Consider the following 21,441-nt stretch of genomic DNA (forward strand, 5'->3'; position numbering starts at 1 on the left):
GACATTTTGTGGGTGAGGAAAATAAACAGGGCTACCTCATGATAAGGGAGGGCCTGGAAATTACAAACACTGAGATATTATTAGCAGCTGAAAAGATAGCCAGTGTTTCTAAGGCTCAGTGAGAAACCAGGAGTGTTAATCCAAGCAGCTCTTGTTCTGTGCTGGGCCTTTCTGGAAAGAAAAACAAGAGATCTGTGGGGAATATAAACAACATACTTGACGTTGTGGCTGGAGTGAGACATACTTCACAGCATCCCAGTGCTTCCTTGTCCTTCACAGGGAAGGTTGTTATTCCTGCAGGAACAGAGCTGTGGTCTTGATCAGCCAGAGACACAGCCAGCAGCCAAAAGGAATTGCTGGTTTGAGGGAGGTGACACAGTTTAGTTTGTGTGATGCTGCTGGATGTGCTGACACTGTGTTGAGGCCAGGAAGGTTTTGCAGTGGGGAACCAGAGACAAAGTTGTGGTGAGCTTTGTGAGCATAACCTGGAGCTCTTCAGCAAAGTGGAGCTAGAGCAGAACCAAATGCAGTAGCCAAATTTATGGAAAAACCTGTTTACTGCAGAAGAAATTTTTTTACCCTAAACATATGTATGGGAGGAGGAATTAATGTTTCCCCTGCAGATGTGTATGTCAAATAAGTGTTAAGTATAGACACTTGGTTAGAAAATTAGAGTCATGTATTTCAAGAGCCATCTGCCCTGTTCTGCTCTAGCCTGTGTTCAGCTGCAGTAGCACTGGGAGTTCGACCTGAGAACAGGACACAACATTACCACCATGGCTTTAACTTGCTATGTGGCCACGGAAGATTGCTTGGGCAGAGATTTACAAAAGGCCTGTCCACTATTGTGAAGATCACAGCTTTGCCCTCGTGGGCCTTATTTTTTCTTTCTTCCCGGAGAGCTGTGCTTCCCTGGCAATATGAGAAGAGTCAGGAATGTTGGGATGCGATTCTCTGCACTTCCTGTGGTGTTAGTTTAGATCTATCCATTTAGATCCATAGTTTAGATCTAAACTGTGCTGGTCTCAGCTGGGTGCTGTGTGCCTGGGTTTCTTGTTCCCCACCAGAGGGGATATTAGAGTTATCTACATGGTTCTGGGATTGCTGGATTCCTCATCAGAGCTAGGGCTTCTCTGCTGGGTACCTGGAAATCCTGGACATAGCTCCTAAGTGTATGTAGATCTGGATATCTACATACACTAGTATCTACAGATTCAGACAGCTCTACAGCTGATAACACCATGTGCACAGGACAGCTGCTGCAGGATCGTCTTTGAGTGCTCTGTGAACCTAATATGTGTTAGACATGCCCACCACAAACCTGGAAGTACAGCCCCCACACTACACCACGCTACAGGCAGTGTATGTAGTCTAGAAAGCTGCTGCCCATCGCTGACCTGGTCATACTGCTGTCGGTACTTGACAGAGCAGGTTGGGGGCACACTTTGCTGGTTTTTCATGGTTCTGTTCTATCTCGTAGGCCTGTATCATATAAACTACTCAAGAATAGATAGTTGCTGGAAAAATCTGTGTGCACTGGTTGAAATGAATGACTTCATTGCTAGTGATTGATCCTTGCATTTCACTGGGAATTGTTTTTTTGTTCTGCTTTTTCCTTTTAGCTTTTGAGCACAGGTTGTTTGGATCTGGAGAGGGTGGCTTTAATATATCAGCAAGCACTGACACAATTCTTGACTAAACGGAACAGTGCCCTTACAAGCTCCATGTTCCATGATCTCTTCAGACGCTTCCCAGTAAGTATGTTGTCTTCTGGTGGCTCCAAAGTATAATTGTAATTCTGGGGAAAGTAGGGAGAGAAACCTCTCCACTTTATTGTGGGCTTTGAAAACTGCTGTAAGGTTTCCTAGGATCTTTACCCGCTCAGACTCTTAATAGTGCATGTTTTGATAGTCACGCTGTCAAAGGCTAGGATCTCATTTGTGGTTTGGATTGGGATAGTGGATGGAGAATGCAGATGAACAGAAGGCTGTTCTGCAAAGCATAGCCCAAGAAGTTCTAATTTTTTACCAGTATTCAAGATGACGTGGATGAGCAAAGGCAGAAGGGGCCAGCTTGTTTAAACAGCTACTGTAGCTCCTGTGCAGCTTTCCTCTGACCGCATGCTCAGTTTCTCAGTTTTCTTCCAAGGAGGCTGTAGAGCCTGGAGCCCAATTGGAATCTAATCTGCAAGCCTGATGTTGCAGACAGTGTCAGTGTCTGAAACGTTTGAGGTATTTCCTGCAAACTTGACCCCTGCCTGGAGCTGGTCTCCACTATGAGGACAGCCAGTTTTTAAGAAACAGGCCTTGGGTGTGAATGTCATACGGTTCTTCAGGGATTTTTAGGTCAGAGTGATGTCAAGACAGTTGCCAGAAACCCTTTCTCAAGGGCTTCAACCTTTCAGAACTGATGTTTGATGGGAGGGTGGGGGGAGACATAGGCTTGTGTAACTAGGGGAGGATGCTTTCAGACTCTGAGGGAATCCATGCAGGACAGAGTTCTTTTGCATAACCAGTTTTTTAGAACACCAACCCATGATGCCACCCACGTAAGTTAGTGAAACAGGGGGAAGAGAAGGGTTGTGTGCTACCCACATGGACAGCAAGCTTAAAATCCCATCTGCAGGTTTCTAGAGCCTGTGGATTCCATGTGACTATTCCTTCCAGAAATGTCTTTCAAAATCTCTAAGCTTTTATAAAGCAAAGGTAATGATATATGCAGATATGGGGCTGTTTAAAGCTGGGCTTTGCCCACTTGCTAGAGCTGACTGTTCTTTTAGTAGTTTTCTTAACCCAAAAATGAAGGAAACCCTTTCAGATGGTGTGGTTGGAACAACCATCTGCATAATATGTCAGTGAACTCTGCAGCAAAATGCTGTCCATGCTTTGTCAGGACCATGCCTTCCAGTGCCTGACAGATGACATTAGAGGTATGCCAGTAAGGTCTTTGTAATCCAGATGCTTCTAATTTCTTGTGTGGATTCCTTGTGCCCCTGAATTTAGAAATATTTTGCCTATAAACATAGAAATTGGTGGATTAGGCCAGAACAGAGGTTCATCAAGCTTTGCTGACAAGTACCCTTCCTCTAGAAACGTTGTTTTGATCAAGAGCTGTTGCAGAGGACAACTTTATGATAACCTGTCTCCAGGGAGACTTTCCTCCTGACACAGTTGTTTCTGGCCCCTTCAGCATGTGGGTTCAGATCTTTCCCCAAGCCCTGACATTCTCCAGTCTAACTCAGCATGTTCTCCTTTGCCTCTGGGACTGTTCCTCTGTGCGAAGTGAACTGCCTACATAAAGTGTCAGGCAGATGCAGACTTAAAGCAAGAACCAAGCAGAAGACAGAAGGTGACATCTTTGCCTGATTTTTTCCAATTTAAGAGTTTTGCTGCTGTTTTCCTTGTGATCAAGATTTCACTCAGGGCTGGTGTGAGCAAAACTGTTAATTTTCAAATAAGCTGTTGCTGATCTCTGGGCGCTTTTCTTTCTTGTGTCATTTGCTTCTCAGTCAAGAAGCTGTGTAAAATGTAGACTGTTTTGCTTGAAAAACAAACCTGTCTGTCAGCAAACCACTAATAAGAGACTGGGTCTTTCTTTGTTACAGATCATGTGTAAGCCATTAGTAGATACTCTTGTCAAGTCTATCACAGCAGGAGCCAGGCAACATCAGCAGGTAAGAAAGCAAACAAACGAAGCTGTATTAAATAGTCAATTGGAGAAGTCATTTAATCGTGGTAGCTCAGATGATGCTTAATATGCCTATTTCTGCCTTTAAGGCTGCACAGTTTTGACAGGTGGATTTCCTATGGGGACAGCTTTTGCAGATACTGCCTTACCTCTTCAGGTGTGTGACTGAAGTTGTGGAAGTACAGGACAAGGGGCAATGGGCACAAACTGGAACACTGAAAATTCCAGACAACCTTAAGGAAAAACTTCTTTCCGGTGAGAGTGCCAGAGCCCTGGGACAGGCTGCCCAGAGAGGGTGTGGAGTCTCCATCTCTGGAGATGTTCAAACCCACCTGGACACTTTCCTGTGCAACCTGGTGTAGGGAACCTGCTTTGTCAGGGGGGTTGGACTGGATGATCTCCTGAGGTCCCTTCCAACTCCACCATTCTGTGATTCTGTGAAGTAGCTTATGTATTCACAGGCACAGGGATTCTTTGGTAGCATCTCCTTTAAAAAATGCCTGCAGCTTTCAGGGTTGAGGCCTGACTGTTGTAGGGGCTGCTTTCAGTCAGTGATTCCTTGATTGCTTTCTTATTGGTAAGATGTTCCTCTGTATGAATGTAGCGTGTTGTAGTTGCAGTGCTAACTCGAGGTTAGCTTCTCGAGTCCTGCTCTGTGCCTTGCCAGATGTCCTGCATTTTCTAGGCCACGTGCTTCTGTGTCTAGCTTAAAGCCACCTGTACTATAGAGCTGATTTTTGATGGTTGACTGCATGTGCCAGACTAACACAAAATTAGCAGAGCCTTATCAATAAAACATTGCAAGGTGACTGCACAGCTCACTGTCACGTGAGCAGGGAACGAGGCCTGTCTGGATTTGCACTGCAGTGGGGTTGCCTTCCACACAGTTAATAACCAAAACCCCTTTAGCCCAATAGCACTATGTCTCAAACTTTCCCACCCCCTAGACATGTCCCCTGTGGAAATGTATCCAAGATTGACTTTTCTGTTTCATAAATACCTGTTTGATTGTTTCTGATCATTGGAGGGAATGTGAAGGGCTGGGTATGTGTTTACAATAAGGCTGCTTTACATTATCAGTGTAAATTGCATTTCAGGCTCTTTTACCCAACAAGAAAGGTTCCAATTTAAATAAAAACAAAAATAGAGAGAGTGAATTAAGCTATTAATAATTTCAGTGGATAGAAATAAGGATGTGTTACACAAATAACAAACAAATTAATTGTAAGGCACATACTTGATCCTATCCTCAAGAGACCCAGAACAGCATCCCAAGCAGATAGCTTCATTTATGTGGGTATCTTTGCTTTCCCATGGGGAATAGCATTGTCCTTCTTCCAGGGCTTCCACAGTTCTCTGCTTGAGCTTTGTTTCCACAGCCTGTTTATCTGTGGGTGGGAGGAGTAGGGGAGGATGTGCAGTGCGCTGTGTGTGGGAGACCGGATAGAGAACATGGATATAGTACTGTTTAAACAAAGGCAACATGGAGTAAGCTGTGTAAAACCTGGAGAGCTTGGAGTTGCAAGGAAGCAAAATTGCTTCCTTTTCAGGAATTCTGGTTTCCTCTCATCAAATGTCCAATTTCAATTAAATGTTTCCACTGATTCTCAATGCAAATGTGCTTTAGTGGTATCCTAGGGGGTAGGGGCTAAGCTAGATTCATGTATGTGGCAAAGCGATGTCGTGGGTAAAGCAGAGAGAGAACTCTGGAGCCTCTGCAGCTTCTGGCAGCCTCTGAGGGAGTGAGGTGGGGGAGCTACCAAAAGGGCTGTCCTGACTCTAGAGTTCTGAAGACACTAATTGTCCCTGTCAGTCAATATCCTGACTTTTGCCAGTCCTGATGGTTGAGAGGCAAGTGGGGTGGGTAGTCTCCCATTTTCAGCCCCTGAATATTGGCTTCTAATCTTTAAACTAGCTTAGTCCCAGAGACAAGAGGCTTAATTCCCCTTCTAACACTCCTGTTATTAATGCTGATCGTTCTGGCTGTCCTTGCTGCATCTGTATGAACAGCTAATCCCACTGTGATTTTGACTTCTTGGCTCTGCAGATCCCCTTGGCAGGGCGTCCTCAGGGCTGTGCTGGGTGGGGAGAGCCGTGCTCTGCACGGGAAGGTGGAGGCTCGCTGCTCTCCTGGGTGTCTGGTGTTGGCCTGGTAATGAACCCTGGGGGCTCTGGCCCAGCAGGGCTGCTGGCCACCATCCCAGCTGGCCTGGGGGAGACCCTTCCCAAGGAGGGAGAGAAGCAGATGCGCCTTCAGATTGGGTTTGTGCGTAGTTTTGAACGAAAGGAAAAGTGGTTCGTGAGGAGGATGTAAGGAGGGGATGTTCCTTCCTCCTCACGCCAAATACCTGGGAGTTTGAGAGAGCAGCGTGGAGGTCGGGGGTATGTTCCATCTCTCCTCTCAGCCAGACTGGTCCTAAAGTTTTTTAAGGCAAGATCTTGTGGCCACTGGTGTACATGTCCAGCTCTTACTTCAGGAGCCTCTGGTGTAAAGTCAGACTTGATCCCTAGGTGATGGCCCCAGACCAGCCTGGCTGAGGTGATCTGCAGCGCGTTTCCTTGTGTGCTCAGTAAGCCATGCAGTGTACAAAGAGGCCTAGACCTGCCAGGGCTCTTGTCAAGAAACATCAGACCTGAACTGCAGGTGAGATGTTTCTGTGCCTTCTGCAGTGGGCTGCTGCAAGGCTGTCAGACTCAATTTGTGGGCAGTTGTAACCACGAGAGGAGCTGTTGCAATGCTGCACAGCTGGTGTTGGCTTGGAGAGGAACAGTCTGGCCTCTCCCACCCCAGCCATTTGCCCTGACCCTGGGGACCTCGCTGTCTGCCTGGTGCCCAAGTGTTCACGCAGTTACGTCGCAAAATGGACGTGAGGGTGATTTGGCTGAAAACTTACCTTCCCCTTGCACACATACTATTTCCCCCCCTGCCCTTTTGCTGTGTTCAGATTAACTTTGATCAATTCACAGGTCTTGTTCAGGGCACAGGGATAGTCAGTTCAGGGGCAGGAGTGGCTGGGTGAAAGCTGTGATTTTTTTAATTGAGCAGCAGTGTTCATTAACATGAAATTACAGCTTCTGTGGAGTGAGTGTGGGAATATTGGAAAGCAGAGTTTGTCTGTGTCGACTCTTGGCTGTAGCTGATGACTTGGGCAACTGGGTCTGGCATTGCTGCAGCCTTTCTGTGCATCCTGTCTCCTGCAGTTGCTCACCTCTAAACCCTGGAGAACATCAAACCCTCAGCAGAAGCATTGTGTCTCTGAAGACAGAGGTGTTTGTAGCTATCGGATGGGTGTCACACGCTGTTCTGGGAGGTGTTTTTCTTTGACCTGTGTGATCGTTGTATGAAGGGACTTTTTGAGATAGGCAAAGGCAGGTCTCTCAGAGAGTGCATCTTGATGCAAAGCTTAGAAAAAAAGGGAGCTGTAGAACAAAAACTTCAGCTAGTATAACTGACATCAAGTCAGCCCTTTTCCTCTGACACTGTTCCTCCATGCCTAGAGCAACAGTGAGCTTGTTCACCTCCGTGCTGCAGTAATTTGTGAGATAAAATGAACAGCACTTTGGGGGGTGAGAGCTCTTGAGGCAGTTTTAGACCTGACTCACAGTGGTTGGGGCGGAAGGTTTTCCTAGCAGTGAGCTCAACCTGTATAACGAGTTTTAAACTAGAAAGGTGAATTTGCAGTGGTCTTACTGAGGCTGAACTTGAAACTGGAGCTTGTATGTGTGGCCAGGTTCTGTTCCTTTGATGTTACTCCGGGAGCGTGGATGCCTGCAGGAGACAGTAAGACAGTAGTTTCCTTGGAAAAGGAAAGAGGTGGAGAAATTGGTGTCATTTGTGAGTTGGGGAAGGAAGGGCAAGGGATGCTCGACCAGGGAAGTGGAGTTGTCATCCCACCCTGAAATCACTTAGGATGTGTTTAAATCTATACATCAGAAAGATACAAGATGAAGATCTGTGTGACAGTGGATCTGCAAAATCACCTTGTTTCAGGCAATTCATGTATCTGGGCTGGACTTGTCACCTTTTGTGAGTCCGCCCTGACTGCAGGACACTGTGAGTCATATTGTGGCAGTTCAAATGCACCGTGACTCTGGCAGCTGGGGCTTTGAATGCTCAGTGTTACCTGGTAACTGGCCTATTTTTCAAACTCCACATTTCCTGAAGTGTGGAGCTAAAGAAGAAAAACTCCTGTCCCAAAGGTGCCTGTGTGCCAGTTAAAATGCTTCAGGCTTTTAAAAAATGAACACACTGGTGTTTGGATGTCTTTCGTTTATTGAACTGAGAAATCTGGTGGGTTTTACTGTGGTTTGTTTTCTTTTTTTACTACAGTAGCAGTCGGGATCTTTTTCTTAAACTCTTGTTGATCCTTGCTTTCCCATATGTATAAGTTAAACCAACATATAACTTAAAGCTGCACTGTCTTCTCATAATATGGCCTGGTGCCTCGTGCCTTGATGTGTTCTTGCACTGTTGTCTTCTGTAGAAAGAAGTTACTAGAACCTACATGAGATCACTAGATTGTAGGCAGCTGCTGTGAAGCTTTTCAAGAGGACCTTTAGTGTGTGAGAAGTGCTACAACTTAAAGTAAAAAAGAAAGTGGTAAAGAATGAAATTTTGTAGGTAGTCTAATCCAGCTTGTGGGATGTGGTTCTGAGGACCGAGGTCCTGAAAATCAGTCACGCTGTGACCTTGTACTTGGTAACAGCCAGCAGAAATGTCTTCAGTGGTAGGAAAATGGGACTGGTGCACACATCCCAATCTTTTTGTGCATAGAGACAGATTTGATGACTTTCTCTTACAGACAAGGTGCTTACACATGAGTGAAGTGTAGCTGACATTTCTAGAATCCCATTCCTGCACGTGTACCTGCATACATACGTGTACTCTAAGTAGCTTAGGTAGAAATATCAGCTGGGGATATAGTCTTCAATTCTAAGACTGGTATGGGGAAAATGACAAGTTATCAAAGATGGAGCTTGTGTTATACCTTTGAGTTGACCTCGTGCTAATGAATTGCATTAAGCTTCTGGCACAGATGATCCTGCTGGCAGTGCAAAGCCTCGCAATTAGCCAAGCAGAACGTGTGTGATGCTAACAGGTGGGGGAGGCTTGTGCTGTTTTGTTGACTAAGGATGTTGCTGTCAGTCTGGTGTCTTCCACGAGCACTAAACACATTCTCTCAAATTCTGTTTAGAAAAAAAAATGTGTGTGAGCTTGTTCTCACTTCCTCCTTTCTTAATACAATTTGATCTTACTGCTGCAATAGTTTTCCAGGAGACCTTGACCTTCAGATTACCTCCTTGTGCCTTGTTTCAGTGGGTGCAGTGTTGCTTTTTCAATACACACAAAAGGCTTCGTTTTTCAGCTTGTGCTGATGGAGCATAAACCAGGGATCAAGATGTGTTTAATTTAATAATTGTGGCATGACTCAGCTACATACCAGAACCCTCCTGAGCCTTAGGTGAGGAATGTCTTCTTGGTTTATTTTTAGCAGCATGGGTATGATGCACATAGCTACAGTAACATCTCGTGCTGTAACTGTGTGTGGTCTTGGGCTGTCCCTCTGATGCTGTTGAGCACTAATCCTTCTGTGGTGCATTGTTCATTGTGATGGGCTTCTTACTGCACTGCCCCCCACCCTGTTTTCACGCACGCTGGGGCTGCCAGAGGACTGGCTGAGTCTGTGAACTAATGCTTCTACCCTAATAACAACTCTGTTAGTTTGCGGATCAGGTGAAGAAGGAAGATGTGTGGCTGGTTGCATTGTGGTACCCAGGCTTGCTGCTGATGCAGGGTTCTGCAGGTAAGTACGTGCTCCAAGTGCCAGCTCTGAACTGGAAACAGCACAGCCCCTCTGGCAGCCTGGGCTGGAACAACTATGCTCTTCCCTGAGAAATCCAGCTTGTTGACCAGCCGTATTGGAACCAGTTTGGAAAGGAAGACTAGTAAATGAAACATCCACTGCTACCAGGAATAAGGTGTTTTCCCAATCTTGCTTGTACTGGCAGAAATTTAGACCACTTCTGCTCTGTAACTTTTTCCTAGGGTTTAGGCAAATGATTTGATACCTGTCCCTTGTTCTTTTCCTTTGGGAACAGCCCTCGGAGTCTCTGTTTCAACACAATTACTCAGACCCTTTGCAGTTGTTTTTGCACTGTGGTCACACATCAGTTTGGAGACGTCCCTGGCTTCTTATTTACATTTAAAGCTATATTGATTGGGATGTTGCAGTAGCTGGGAGCTTAATGATGCTATATTTGTCTGTCAAGTGAGTTTATTTTCTATAATTTGGCTAGAGCTCTGCAAAGCTGATGTAAGTGCAGAGCTGTCGTGCAACTAATAGAAGTAATTTTACGTAGTGTGGAGATGGGGATGGGCACTGAGACAGAGTTCAGAATGTCATCTTATGTCATATAGTTTCATTAATATTTCAAAATATGTTTTTATAAAGCAGTCTGTGACAAGGAACCCTTTAAGATCTGTCTAATGGAGAGTGTATTTTAGGTAAGTTGCTAATTAATCTTGGTGCTTTGGCAGTCTTCCCCAAAGGGATCAAACATATATAGACATAATTTTACAGAACTGAAGTAGTTCTGTGCCAGAGCTGCCATCACCAGCAGAGTAAAATATGATCCCAAAGTCCTGCCATAAAAGGTCTTGGCTGGTTGACAGTTATCCTTCTGAACAGTTAATGTTCTATGTAAATATCTAAGTTAAAAAGTAATTAAACTTTAATACATCAAGAACAGTAAAAGCACTGCAAAGCCTCAGAAGCCAGCACCCCTCTGGGTGGATATCTGGGAGTATTCCTCCTCATGCTGTGAGAGACTAATGGATCACAACATGAATGCACCACCCCTTGCCTGCATTCTCACAGATAGTTTCCAGCAGGTGGTATAGGAAGGACTTGTTATGGAATATTTTGCATAGCTGTTACCAATAATGAAGCAAAATAACCTCCCCAGATAAGTACCAGCACCAGTTCAGCTCTGCCTCCTTTGCATCAGAGATGAGAACCCGGCTGCTGATGCTAATGGTACCTGACCAAAAGGTACTATTGCTTCAAATCATCCTCCATCCCCTCCGCAGCGGTGGGACACGCTGTGCCTGTGTCCTTTCTAGAAGTGTCACTGTGGGGGGCTTGTCCCAGGGTCTAGTTGAGGTGAGTAAACCTTCAGATGGTGTAACCCAAAAGCAGTGATAGCTTCTTGTGTGATAGAGTGGCTGTTGCCTGCAGACTTCTTTTTGTCTTCCTCTCTTCAGTGTGCACCCTCTAGTCAACACAGAGAAGTCATTTGCAGCTGGAAGATGTATGTCAAACTGACATGCTTTGGTTCCAGCCAGTGTCCTGCCCCTGTTCCTGTTTTTGTTTTGTGTCAGGAGATGGTCAAGGAGATGTTGTGTTTTGCAAGGGTAAAGCTGAACTATGGGTGGGCTCTTGCATGTTTCTGAGCTATCTGATCATGAGCCAGCAAAGCCCTGTGACATGTCTTACCTCTAGGTATGTAAACTGTCCCTCTGAAGTCGAAGGGGAAACAGTGGAATGCTTAAGTGCTTTGCTGGGTCACGGCCAGAGTGCTCTACATTTTTGTGTAGAGATTTTTAATATCAAAACCTTTAGGGTGGTTGTGGGTGGTGGATTATTACATCCCAACCTTTCATTTTTGAGAGTGTCTGTTGCATTGGGAGGACTCAAAGAAACTGTATTCCTTTGGCGAGTTGAAGGACATTGACAGCATCTATAAATAGTCTCTGAAGTTCTTTGGAAAGGTGTCTGATGCCACAGTAAAATGTAGTTCTCTGATGAACTGCTTTATAAGCCATGTTTCTGTCTCCCTTTCACTTTTGTCAGATGGTTGAAAATTCAAAAAGATCTGTTTCAGTTTTTCAGGGCCTCCTGTCTACATTTAAGCTGAGTGCTTGAAACCCCGTGGCCTGATTTTTTACCTGTGTTTGCATTGAGAACTTTGTGTGCTCATGGTGTATTTCAGTTGAATAAGGGACCTCTGTCTGCAGGGTCTCTTTGGAGCATCATACATGTTGTTAGCTGTTTATGTTTATTTTTTCCAACATATCTTTTGTTGTTGTTGTATTCCTTGGTGCCTTTTAGTGGCCCCTGTGTCATTTGCAAAGAGTGTCTAGCAGATATTTGCCTGCATAGCCCATATTTGAATCCATAATGATACCAGGCGTTAATTGACTGGCACAGAGAAACTGCCCTGTTAGCAGTCCCAGTCTTCATATTCCACCATACTCAGTGCAGCACAAACAGCATGAAAAAGCTCCTACTTGCCTCTTAATTCTGATTCTGGAGGTATAGACCGTGTTTATTCTGCTCACTACTGTTCAGCTGATTGACTTGATGATCATGTAGCGAACCCTCAGTAATGGAGGAAACATTCTAAGTCTGTTGCTGGGAAGAAATAAGAAAATTAAAAGGTCAAATAGGCTTTAGTTGTTACTGTAGACACAGCTGCTGGCAGGAGCTATCCAGGAATGGGAGTGATCAGTAGCATTAACAGCCCTGCATATCAGATGGCCTTGCTGAGTTAGATATATACCATATCACAGTGATTATCCAAGACTTGAGTAATTTCTTAGCCTACTAAATGAAATTAGTAGGGGAGTTGATAGTTTTTAAAGAGAGAGTGAACCACCCAAGTGTGTCCTGCTCAGCCTGACAAACATCGCCCCTCCAACAATTTGATGAGTAGATATCTGTGTAGAGCAAATGGGAAAAGCTTGCTTGGAGGCGAGGTCATTGCCTTGTATTTAATAACAGCATAAGAAAAACAGGAGGGGAGGAAATGTCTGTGGTTGTGATGAAATTGGTGACTGTCTTGGTCATCTGGGCTCGAGTTATATTCATGCTACAAAGTACTAGGAAAACATCAGGGTAGAAACCTGTTTGGTTGAACTTCTGGGTAATGATTTCTGCTGTGTTTACAGTGTGGCTCTTGGAAATACTAGTAAGTGTGTTCGAAGGGTGTTTTGTTGGCAAGTGAAGAGAGATTAGGGCTTCTACGGCGTAAAATGGAACGCCAACCTGGGCTGTGTTCATGGACAAGGATGTCCTTCAGAGTTCGTGTAGAAAGCGGTAGGTCCCTTTTTGTTGTTTGGAGGTGAGGGAGGAATAGAGTTTGGCTGCTTCTGTTTGTGCCTTCAGTTGGCATGGATTTAAATGCCACTCTGCAAATGATTAAGCACAAGAAAGGAGTTGGGATTTCTCTGCAGGATTTCTCAGCAAGCCTCCTAGCAGAACAGGGTCTCGAGCCACGTCCCTCTCCCTGGGGGCAACGCACAGTCTGTCATGTCCTGGTGCTTCTCTCGGTGGATTCTGCAAAATGAAAAAGTCTGCTGGCGAGCGTCCGAATCAATGAATCTACAAAGTTCAACCCAGTACAATTTCCAACTTTTTTTTTCCTTAGCAATGCTGTTTATTTCAATGTTCCAAGCTAACAATTTTACTGACGTGTGAGTACTTCTTTTTTTTTATACTACTTGAAAGCTAAACTTCAGTAGTTGACATTAGAGTGAATTGGAATTCTAATTTCTCGTTATGTGCTGATAAACGTCCTCAAAAGATGAAAAGCTTTGTCCTTGCAACATTAAGACTGGTCTAGTGAATTGGGGACAGCAGCTGAAAGGCACACAGTGCCTAGGCAACATGTGGGTTGGTTTTCTTTTTTTACTGAATGCCTACTGCTCTTAAATCTCCTAAATTATTAAATTTGACTTTAGCAAAGTCTCTTTAAATAGGCTTCATTATGCGGTAGCTGCCTTGTGAACAGCCTAAAGAAAATCCTATTGCATGGCTGTCCTGAATTGTGGAAAATTGGCTTTGTTGTGCAGAGGGGACATCTGGCTTAGAAAGTGTTGGGAGAAGCAGCCAAGTGAGGGAACTGGAGGGGACAGTTTTGGTAACTTGAGGTGTCAGTGGAGCTTCTTGATGTTTGATAACACAGCGTGTGTGTGTGGAGAATAAAAATGGACAAAATGAAAACTTTGGGGATAGGTTTGTTGTTTTTTCTTTCCAAGAGCAAAGCTAGGCTCGAGAGAAAGGATAGTGTCCCAGATGATTTCACAAGAGGTTTCTTGATCTTTGGTAATATTTCTTTGAACCTCAGCTACTGGGATGTTCTGTAAGAATCTCTGCTTTGACTTCTTAACAAAAGAGCATTTCTTGCTCTGTTGTTTAGAGTGAGGAGCTTGTGAAAGCAAAGTGGAAGCGCTCCAAAATAAACAGGGCCAGATTAAGAAGCTAAATTGTTTTAGATTTTTTAATTTTTTCTAAAATTGTGACTTTGTTCTTAACTTGGGAGAGAAATGTATTTGGGAGTGGAGAGGGAAACGGGCATATTTCCTGATCACTATTATTATTATTTTTTAATGTGGGAAGGGAGAGGCTTTGCAGAGAATCCATTGCTGTTCTTTTCTCCTCTGGTCTCAGTATGCCCTGTGGTACCAATATTCCTCACTAGTGTTTCAGTCCTTTAACTGGGCACTGTGGAAAGAGCAAGAAAACATCAGTACTCATGGGTGCTAATCTTTGTTCTCCTACTGATTTATCTTGTGTTCTCATGGCTCAGTTAATTATGGCATCTTTTTATTTTTCAAGAATTTAGGATAATAAGATATTGACTTTTTTTTTTGGAGGGAAACATTAAGACTGATTGGCCTTTCTGATATGGTAAGTGGCTGCTACCCCTGGGAGAGATGAACCTGTGTGTTCACCAAAGCAGGAGACCAATATATGGATTGTTCTGTATGGATTTCTGTGTCCTGAGGGTCTGCCTGCTGGCCTCTGGTGAAAGAAGAGCAGGAGGTAAATAATGTCTTCCCCAGCCCTGAATGCTCAGTGGCTGTATCTTTGTATGCAAATGCAATATTCAAAGCTAATATCTAACACCATCAGCCAGGCCTGGCCAAGGTGTCCACTGTGTTATTTTAAATGTTCGTTGTTTTGACTGCCCAAATGTCCTGCAGACCCTTCATCTCGGGCAGGAAGCCTGCCAGTGAAGCCCAGGCTTTAACGTGCAGATAGCCTCTGAAAAATTGCAGTGTCCAATCTTCTCCCTGTGTGTACTGACTCATCTCCACTGCCTTTAAAATCTAACATCTTATTTCTGTCACTAGCTCTTGTTAGGTTGTGGTGACTAGAGGAGGGAGCTTTGACTTGATTTTTTTTTTTAAATAATGATTTTTTCTCCCTTCTTTTCCAGCTTCCAACAGAACAGTGCTGAAGGAAGCAGCTGTACCTGTGTCCACTTGCATTGGGCACAAATGTCCTGTTGCAGTGAGCAGGCTCTCACAGATGGGCTCCTCTGGTTAGGCAAGTGCAAGATGAGGCTTTTGCTCTGACACGAACATCTTCCTATTTACAGAGGAACCAAGCATGGAAAAAAAAAATCCACTTGTCAGCAGCAGTGGAGAGAATGTGATTTGCAGAGTCTCTGATTAAACAAATTAAGTAATGATGTTGCAGGGCATGAAGAAACCTGTATGTGAGTGAACACTGTATATATGCCCTGATCTGCAGGCAGGCTGCTCTGGTGCCTTGACTGCTAATGCTGGCTTTTCTGCTGGCTCAAGTACATCTAAAAAAAACCATACTGGTGTGACTTTGTCAGTGAAGACAATGACAATTTTTACCTGTAGGGCTCAGGCTGACATAACTCCTGTAGATACAACTGCTTTATGTCAAGGTGGTTTCTCTGAGGTGTAGCTTTTTCAGCCAGATTGAGCAGTGGTGGTTTCAGTGCTTATGTCTTGCGATAGCTGTTTCCATGTCGTGGAGGCGGAGGATGTGCCGGCATAGCTAATGTGATAAAACTTTCTGTAGTGTAGACAAGTACTCAGGAGCAGCAAAATAAAGTTAACAGCTCATCTGATTGATGCGACAGCTGCTCTGCAGAGCCTTGGGAACAGGAGTAGAATTGTATAGATTTTCTTAACTTCTCATTGCTGCTGCTTAAAGCGGGACATCTGAGCCATGGGTGAAGAGGTTTATGAAGGATAATAAAAATAAAGAGGAGAGGGGAGTCAGCAGGAGGGCTGGAAAGATGGAGATACCTTCAGTCAGTTCTGTCTCAGTTGCTGTCTTCCAGGGAGCTTTCTTCTTTTTCAGTAAGCAAGGTAGTAAAACCTCAAATCCCAAAGCAGAGCTGCCGAAGTGGGGACCAAGATCTCACTGTAGTACCACATCCTGTGGTTTTGGGGTTTTTTTCCCCCCTACTTACAGGTGTTTTAGCAAGAGATTTCCACCCTCCCCGAGTCATTGGTGTTGAGCCTCTCTCATGGAGGTGAGAGACCCAGTTCACCTGCTGCCTGGCAGGCGATGAGCAGGTGATTGCTTTTCCATTTTTTCCATTGCTGAGATAGTGACTGGGAAGTTGGCCTGGACTAGGAATTACTGGGATCGTATGTTCCAACAGCGTGAGAGGACACACAAACCCTTGTGTTTGTAATTTACTATTTAGCTTGTTTAGAAACTAGCTAGAGAGAGGTTTGTTGATTGTTTCAGTGGTTTAGCCATAAAAATTAACATTAAAGAACCCCACAAACCAAACAGAGTTCATTGATAATTTTTTTTATACTCAAGAACACCTAAACAGATCAGCTACATGATGATGATCAAATGAGCAAAATGTGTCTCATGTGTGACAGTTATTTTCAATGTGCTAATATGCAAGCTGTTGTTGAGTTGTTTAAAGCTTCCTAGATGGAAAGCATCCTGCCATAACTGTGGAAATCTGCTTTTTTATTAGGAAGGAAGAACAGGTACAATCATCCGAGGGCTGGAGCAGCTCTGCTGTGAGGACAGGCTGAGAGAGTTGGGGCTGTTCAGCCTGGAGAAGAGAAGGCTCCAGGGAGACCTTCTAGTGGCCTCCCAGTACGTGAAGGGGCTCCAGGAAGGCTGGGGAGGGACTTTTCATAAGAGCAGTTAATGACAAAACAAGGGGAAATGGTTTTAAACTGAAAGAGGGGAGGTTTAGATGAGATATTAGGAAGAAGTTCTTCACTGTGAGGGTGGTGAGACAGTGTCCCAGGTTGCCCAGAGAAGCTGTGGCTGCTCCTCCCTGGAAGTGTTCAAGGCCAGGTTGGATGAGGCTTTGAGCAATCTGGTCTAGTGGAAGGTGTCCCTGCTGATGGCAGGGGGGTTGGAACTGGATGATCTTTAAGGTCCCTTCCAACCCAAACCATTCTATGATTCTATGATCTACTTTGCATGAAATTGGGTTGCAGTGCAGGTTGGCTTGAGCTTGCAAGAGCTTGATGACCTAGGATGTTTTGGTGGGAGTGCTCTGAGTAGGATTGCCTTTCTCATCCAAGGTTGTAAAATGTGATTTAGGTGTCATTTAAATGCTTTACATGTTGTAATTAACTAGCCTTGCAAAATTTTTTCCCATCCATTTGTCACAGGAACTTAATTTAAGCTGTAAAATATCATTTGTTTTGATTACTTTTTGGCAAGGAGAATTTTGTTCCTGGGTTCATAAATCTATTTGGTGGTTTTTTGGCAAGGCCAGACTGAGGGAGGGCTGGGAGGAAACTTCTCTCTGGCCCAGAGCGTGGTGTTGGTGCTCAGGGAAGGTGGGGGAGTGGGGGGTAGTGGTTGCTGGGTTGGGGGTTTCTGGTCAGTGTTTCCTTCTGCTGCATTATTGTGCCTTTGTTCGTGGAGGGAGGAGGCAAATTTACAGACTTGGAAACTGGCTTCTGGCAGGATTTGTGTGCTGGCCAAGTTGTACCCTGCTCACCTACCTCAGACAACAATATTGGACCTTGTCAAGTCTGGCTGAGAGAACATGTTGAACGAACCGATTGATTAGTCTGAAGACACTGGATTGTAGCAGGAAACAATGAAATTCAGCTCCTGAGCCAGGAGCAGAAGAGATTTTCATGGTCTTTCCCAGGCCAGCATGAGCTCTCTCTGACTCTACTTGCAGGCACCAGGAGTCTTTGTAGCCATGGCTAACGTGACTTTCCCGCTGCGAGCCAACCGCGCAGCCTGGGCACCGCACTGTGACAGTGCTGTCACACAGGGCTGTTTCACTGTGTCCCTGTGTGCCACAGGCCCTGCAGACAGGAGCTCTGCACAGGAGGCTTTCTCATACTGGCTGCTGCAGCGTGGTGCACGGCAGGGCTTTGAGCTCCACTTCAGCCTGGAAAAGTCTATGGGCCAGGTAGGACAGCAGGCAGCCAGGAACAGGGTGCAGGAAAGGCACTCCCTGGGTGCCCAAATCAGAGGGGATAACAGGGAAAAGTTGGGTTAGAAGCAGATGTCTAATTTATGATGCTGTCTTGGAGCACTGACAACACATTTTTAAACCAAGAAATAGCTCTGGAGATGCTCAGGTGTCCTGGCAGTTCTGCATAACCAAACATGCCAGCCACATCCTAACAGTCCCATTTATCCCAGTGTTGCCACCCTGAAACCTTTTAGATAGTGGCTAAATGAGAACCTTGGCTTCAGTGCTTGTGTGTGCCTGTTTCAGCAGTGCTGAGGAGGTTAAAAATTAATTTTTGTTCTGAAAAATAGTTTTCTTCAGCAACAGCCAGGGCTTTGCCTTCTCCTCCCTTCCCCTTGAATTTGAAACATATATGGAATGTGTGTATGTGTGCAATACTGCAGTTCGAGCTTGTGGATTGAGGAAAATTAATTTGGCAAAGGTTTCTTAATCACCTTTGGTTTTCACTTTCTACATCTAAAGCATTCAGATAAGTTTTTTATGTTTTAGTTAAATAATTGGCATTTGATGCTTGTTCAGTGAGTATACTGGTTAAGGATCTTGGAAGGATAATCTTTTGGTTTTTGTTTGTCCTTAACTTAGGAAAGAGTCTTTTTTTTCCCCTCTTCTCGCCTACCCTAGAGAATTTGCAGCTTGGTCCTGTTGAGGTCAACGGGCTGTGTGAAACTCCAGACTTTTTAAGTTAGTCACAAGTTTAAATTCTCTGTTAAATATTGTCATAACAGTTCTTAGCCAAGATGACTGTCTTGCCCACAGTGTTGGAGTGCTCAGTCTTTTATAATTCTGATTATAATGTGTCAAGGAGGGTTAGGAACTTGCATCTATAGAACATACATTGAACTGCAGTTGCTTCTGAACAGCCTGCTGTTAATTTGTCCAGAACAGGGAGCACCATTGTTGTGGGCCTTGTTCTCTTTTTCCTTCTCGTAGTTTGCCCTTCTGAATAAGCTGCCAGGCTGTTCCTACCCTGACAAACCATCATCAAATGCTCAAAAAGCAGAAAACAAATGTAGAGAAATAAAAAGCAAGCCCTGAAACTCAAGACTGCTCTGTTGGAGCCTTTCTCTCCATCCCACACCCGTTGTAAATGTGAAAATAGAGTAGTTTAGTGGTGGGAGCAGAAATGGGATAGATTGGTACTTGCTTCATGGCTTTGCATGTTGTTTGTTTTCTTTTTGCAGAAGCTTTGACAGTAATTGGAAGAGACACTTGCTGTGGTGCTCTGGTTATCCTGCCGTGTAGTAATAAATGACAAATTACTCTCCTGTAACCAATAGTCCTGTTAGTTGGAGTTTGCTGTGGGTCTGGGTTTTGGGGAGGAGTTGTTTGATTTTTTGTTTTGTTTTTTTTTTTCCCTGAACATGGAACAAATTTTAGATAGCTGATGATTTTATTTCATAGATAGACTATTTCTTAAAATTCAGAGAAAGCTTATTTAGCATTTCCCTTGTTCTTAGCATATGTTCTTTTACCCCCAGCATTCCTGGTAGCATTTGTCACGAATGCAGTATGTGATTCATGCGATTGCAGTCTCAAAGGACTTGGTCGGTGAGAATTTCTAGAAGTGCAATTATTTTTTGCCATATCCCTATGGCTGTAGCATAATCTTAATGCTGAGGATTCCATACTGAGAGCTGCTGTTTTATAACGTGTGCTGGCACTGAATCAGATGTGCTGGCAGGTCAGGCTATAGCTGTAGCTTTGCTGCTGTAGCCTGTGTGCCAGAAGGGAGACATCAGTGCTCTGAAATATCTGTAGCCTGTGTGGTGTAATACCACCTGTATATTTTTGTCTCCTGGACTTCCAAGAGCAGTGAAATGATGATAGCACTAAAGCTCCTGATGCTTCTTCAGTTCTAAAAATATATTTAAGTTGCACAAACTTGTAATTTTCCAGGTAACATTTTCTTGGTTTTTATATATATTTTATTTGATTTATAATTGTATATATAAAGGGAAAAAGAAGCTCCTGCCACACTGGTTGCTTCATGTTGATAAAACCATGTCCATGATGTAAAAAAGATAGGCATAAGGTGGGGAAAATCCATCTTGATGTCTTTGGTAAGCATTTAAACTCCCTACTGCTGCTGTTATAACGTGTAGGGAGGTCTGATGGAGCTCAAATCCTGTCCTGGGTCAGACCTAATGAGACGTTTCTGTCCTGCCATGTGCTTCAGGCAAACCAGTTAAACTTTCCACCTCTCTTCTGTAAGCTGGAAATGCCATAAGGGAATTTGGAAGGGTTAATCAGCTGTAGCCTGCAAGCTGCTTTGGGATCATCTGACGAAGTGGCTGTGTGAAAGCTCGGACGTGGTATTTGGCATGTTGCAGTGTGGGCACGTCTTCACTTTCACGCTCCTCTGATGGTGGCAGAGGGTGACGGCTGATTTCAGTGGCTTTTCTCATGGGAGTGTGTCTGGTGTTTTTCTTCGCTTGCTTGCAAAGCCACCTCCAGCCAGCCTCCTAAAACACGTGGGACTGAGAAAAGCATTTCTTTCCACATCAGAAACAAGTATCTCCTTATTAACAGTGTGCTTTTCTTTGAAAAACAATCCTGAATTTAGGTCATGCCTTCATCTCTTCAACATTGCAAACAGAATCTCTACATCATTGCAAAGGCTTGTTTGGTTTTTTTTGCTTTTCTCTTTCACAAGTGGAGTGATTGAAAGACATCTTGATCTCTTCCCTTCCATCCAGCTCACCTGGATGGTGAGTCTCCTGGATGGTGGCTGGGGAGAGATGCTGGTCTGACCTACCCCTGCTAGATAGATATTTGCTTTCAGTAAGAAAACAGTGGCTGAATTGATAGGGGTTAATCCATTCCTTGCCATTTTAAACAGTCAGGCTGCATGTCTTGTGCTTTACTGCGAAGGGTGAAGGTAGGTTTTATAAACCCAGTGACCCAGCCAACTTGCACTCCTTTTTAGCATCTAAATAAGGTAGGTGAGCACATCTGGGAATTACCATCACATCTTGGTTACTGCAGTGAACCACGTTGACTATTTCAGACAGAAATCTTAACTGTTGATACTGGATGGCATTTTGTGTAATCATTTGTAGATAAGAAAGAAACAAAGCTGGCAGAAAATCACAGGGTGAGCGCTGCAGTTAATTATTGTTTGTTCTCTTCTCCCACATGGACTGATAATGAGCGTTGCTGTCTCATTCAGTCATATGGTTGATAGATATATGTGGGAGTGTATGTATGGATCTACTCTCCCTGCTTCAATAGACTCCACTTTGACTTATTTTTTTACTTTTTAAAAAGTCTTTCTTTTTAAAAACTGACATTAAGGAGGAGATTTTTCGATTAGGCAACTGAGTGGCTCCTAGGGCACGGGATGGGCTGCAGCATTCTCCTCTGCTCTTAATAAAAAGCTCTAACGTGGATGTTAACAGCTTGTGACTATTCTCATGCATCCTCATTTCCGAGACTGTGCATATGTGGGGACAATGACATTCTCTTCTGAACTGGACTGGAGTTTGGTAGCTGGGACTCCTGGGT

General features: G+C 44.3%; 1 protein-coding gene across 1 annotated transcript in view; it reads left to right on the plus strand.

Annotated features, from left to right (window-relative positions):
- The window catches only part of MYBBP1A (MYB binding protein 1a), a gene marked incomplete at its 5' end in the record, with an annotated part of 59,757 nt that overhangs the window by 19,343 nt on the left and 18,973 nt on the right, over window positions 1–21,441 (plus strand). The window contains 2 exons of the mRNA XM_010164142.1: window positions 1,623–1,754; window positions 3,605–3,673. Coding sequence (XP_010162444.1) covers window positions 1,623–1,754; window positions 3,605–3,673 — 201 coding nt within the window. The remainder of the gene's footprint in view (window positions 1–1,622; window positions 1,755–3,604; window positions 3,674–21,441) is intronic.

The sequence above is a fragment of the Antrostomus carolinensis genome, unplaced genomic scaffold (genome assembly GCF_000700745.2).
Source record: "Antrostomus carolinensis isolate BGI_N321 unplaced genomic scaffold, ASM70074v2 scaffold23093, whole genome shotgun sequence".
NCBI classification, from domain to species: Eukaryota; Metazoa; Chordata; class Aves; order Caprimulgiformes; family Caprimulgidae; genus Antrostomus; species Antrostomus carolinensis.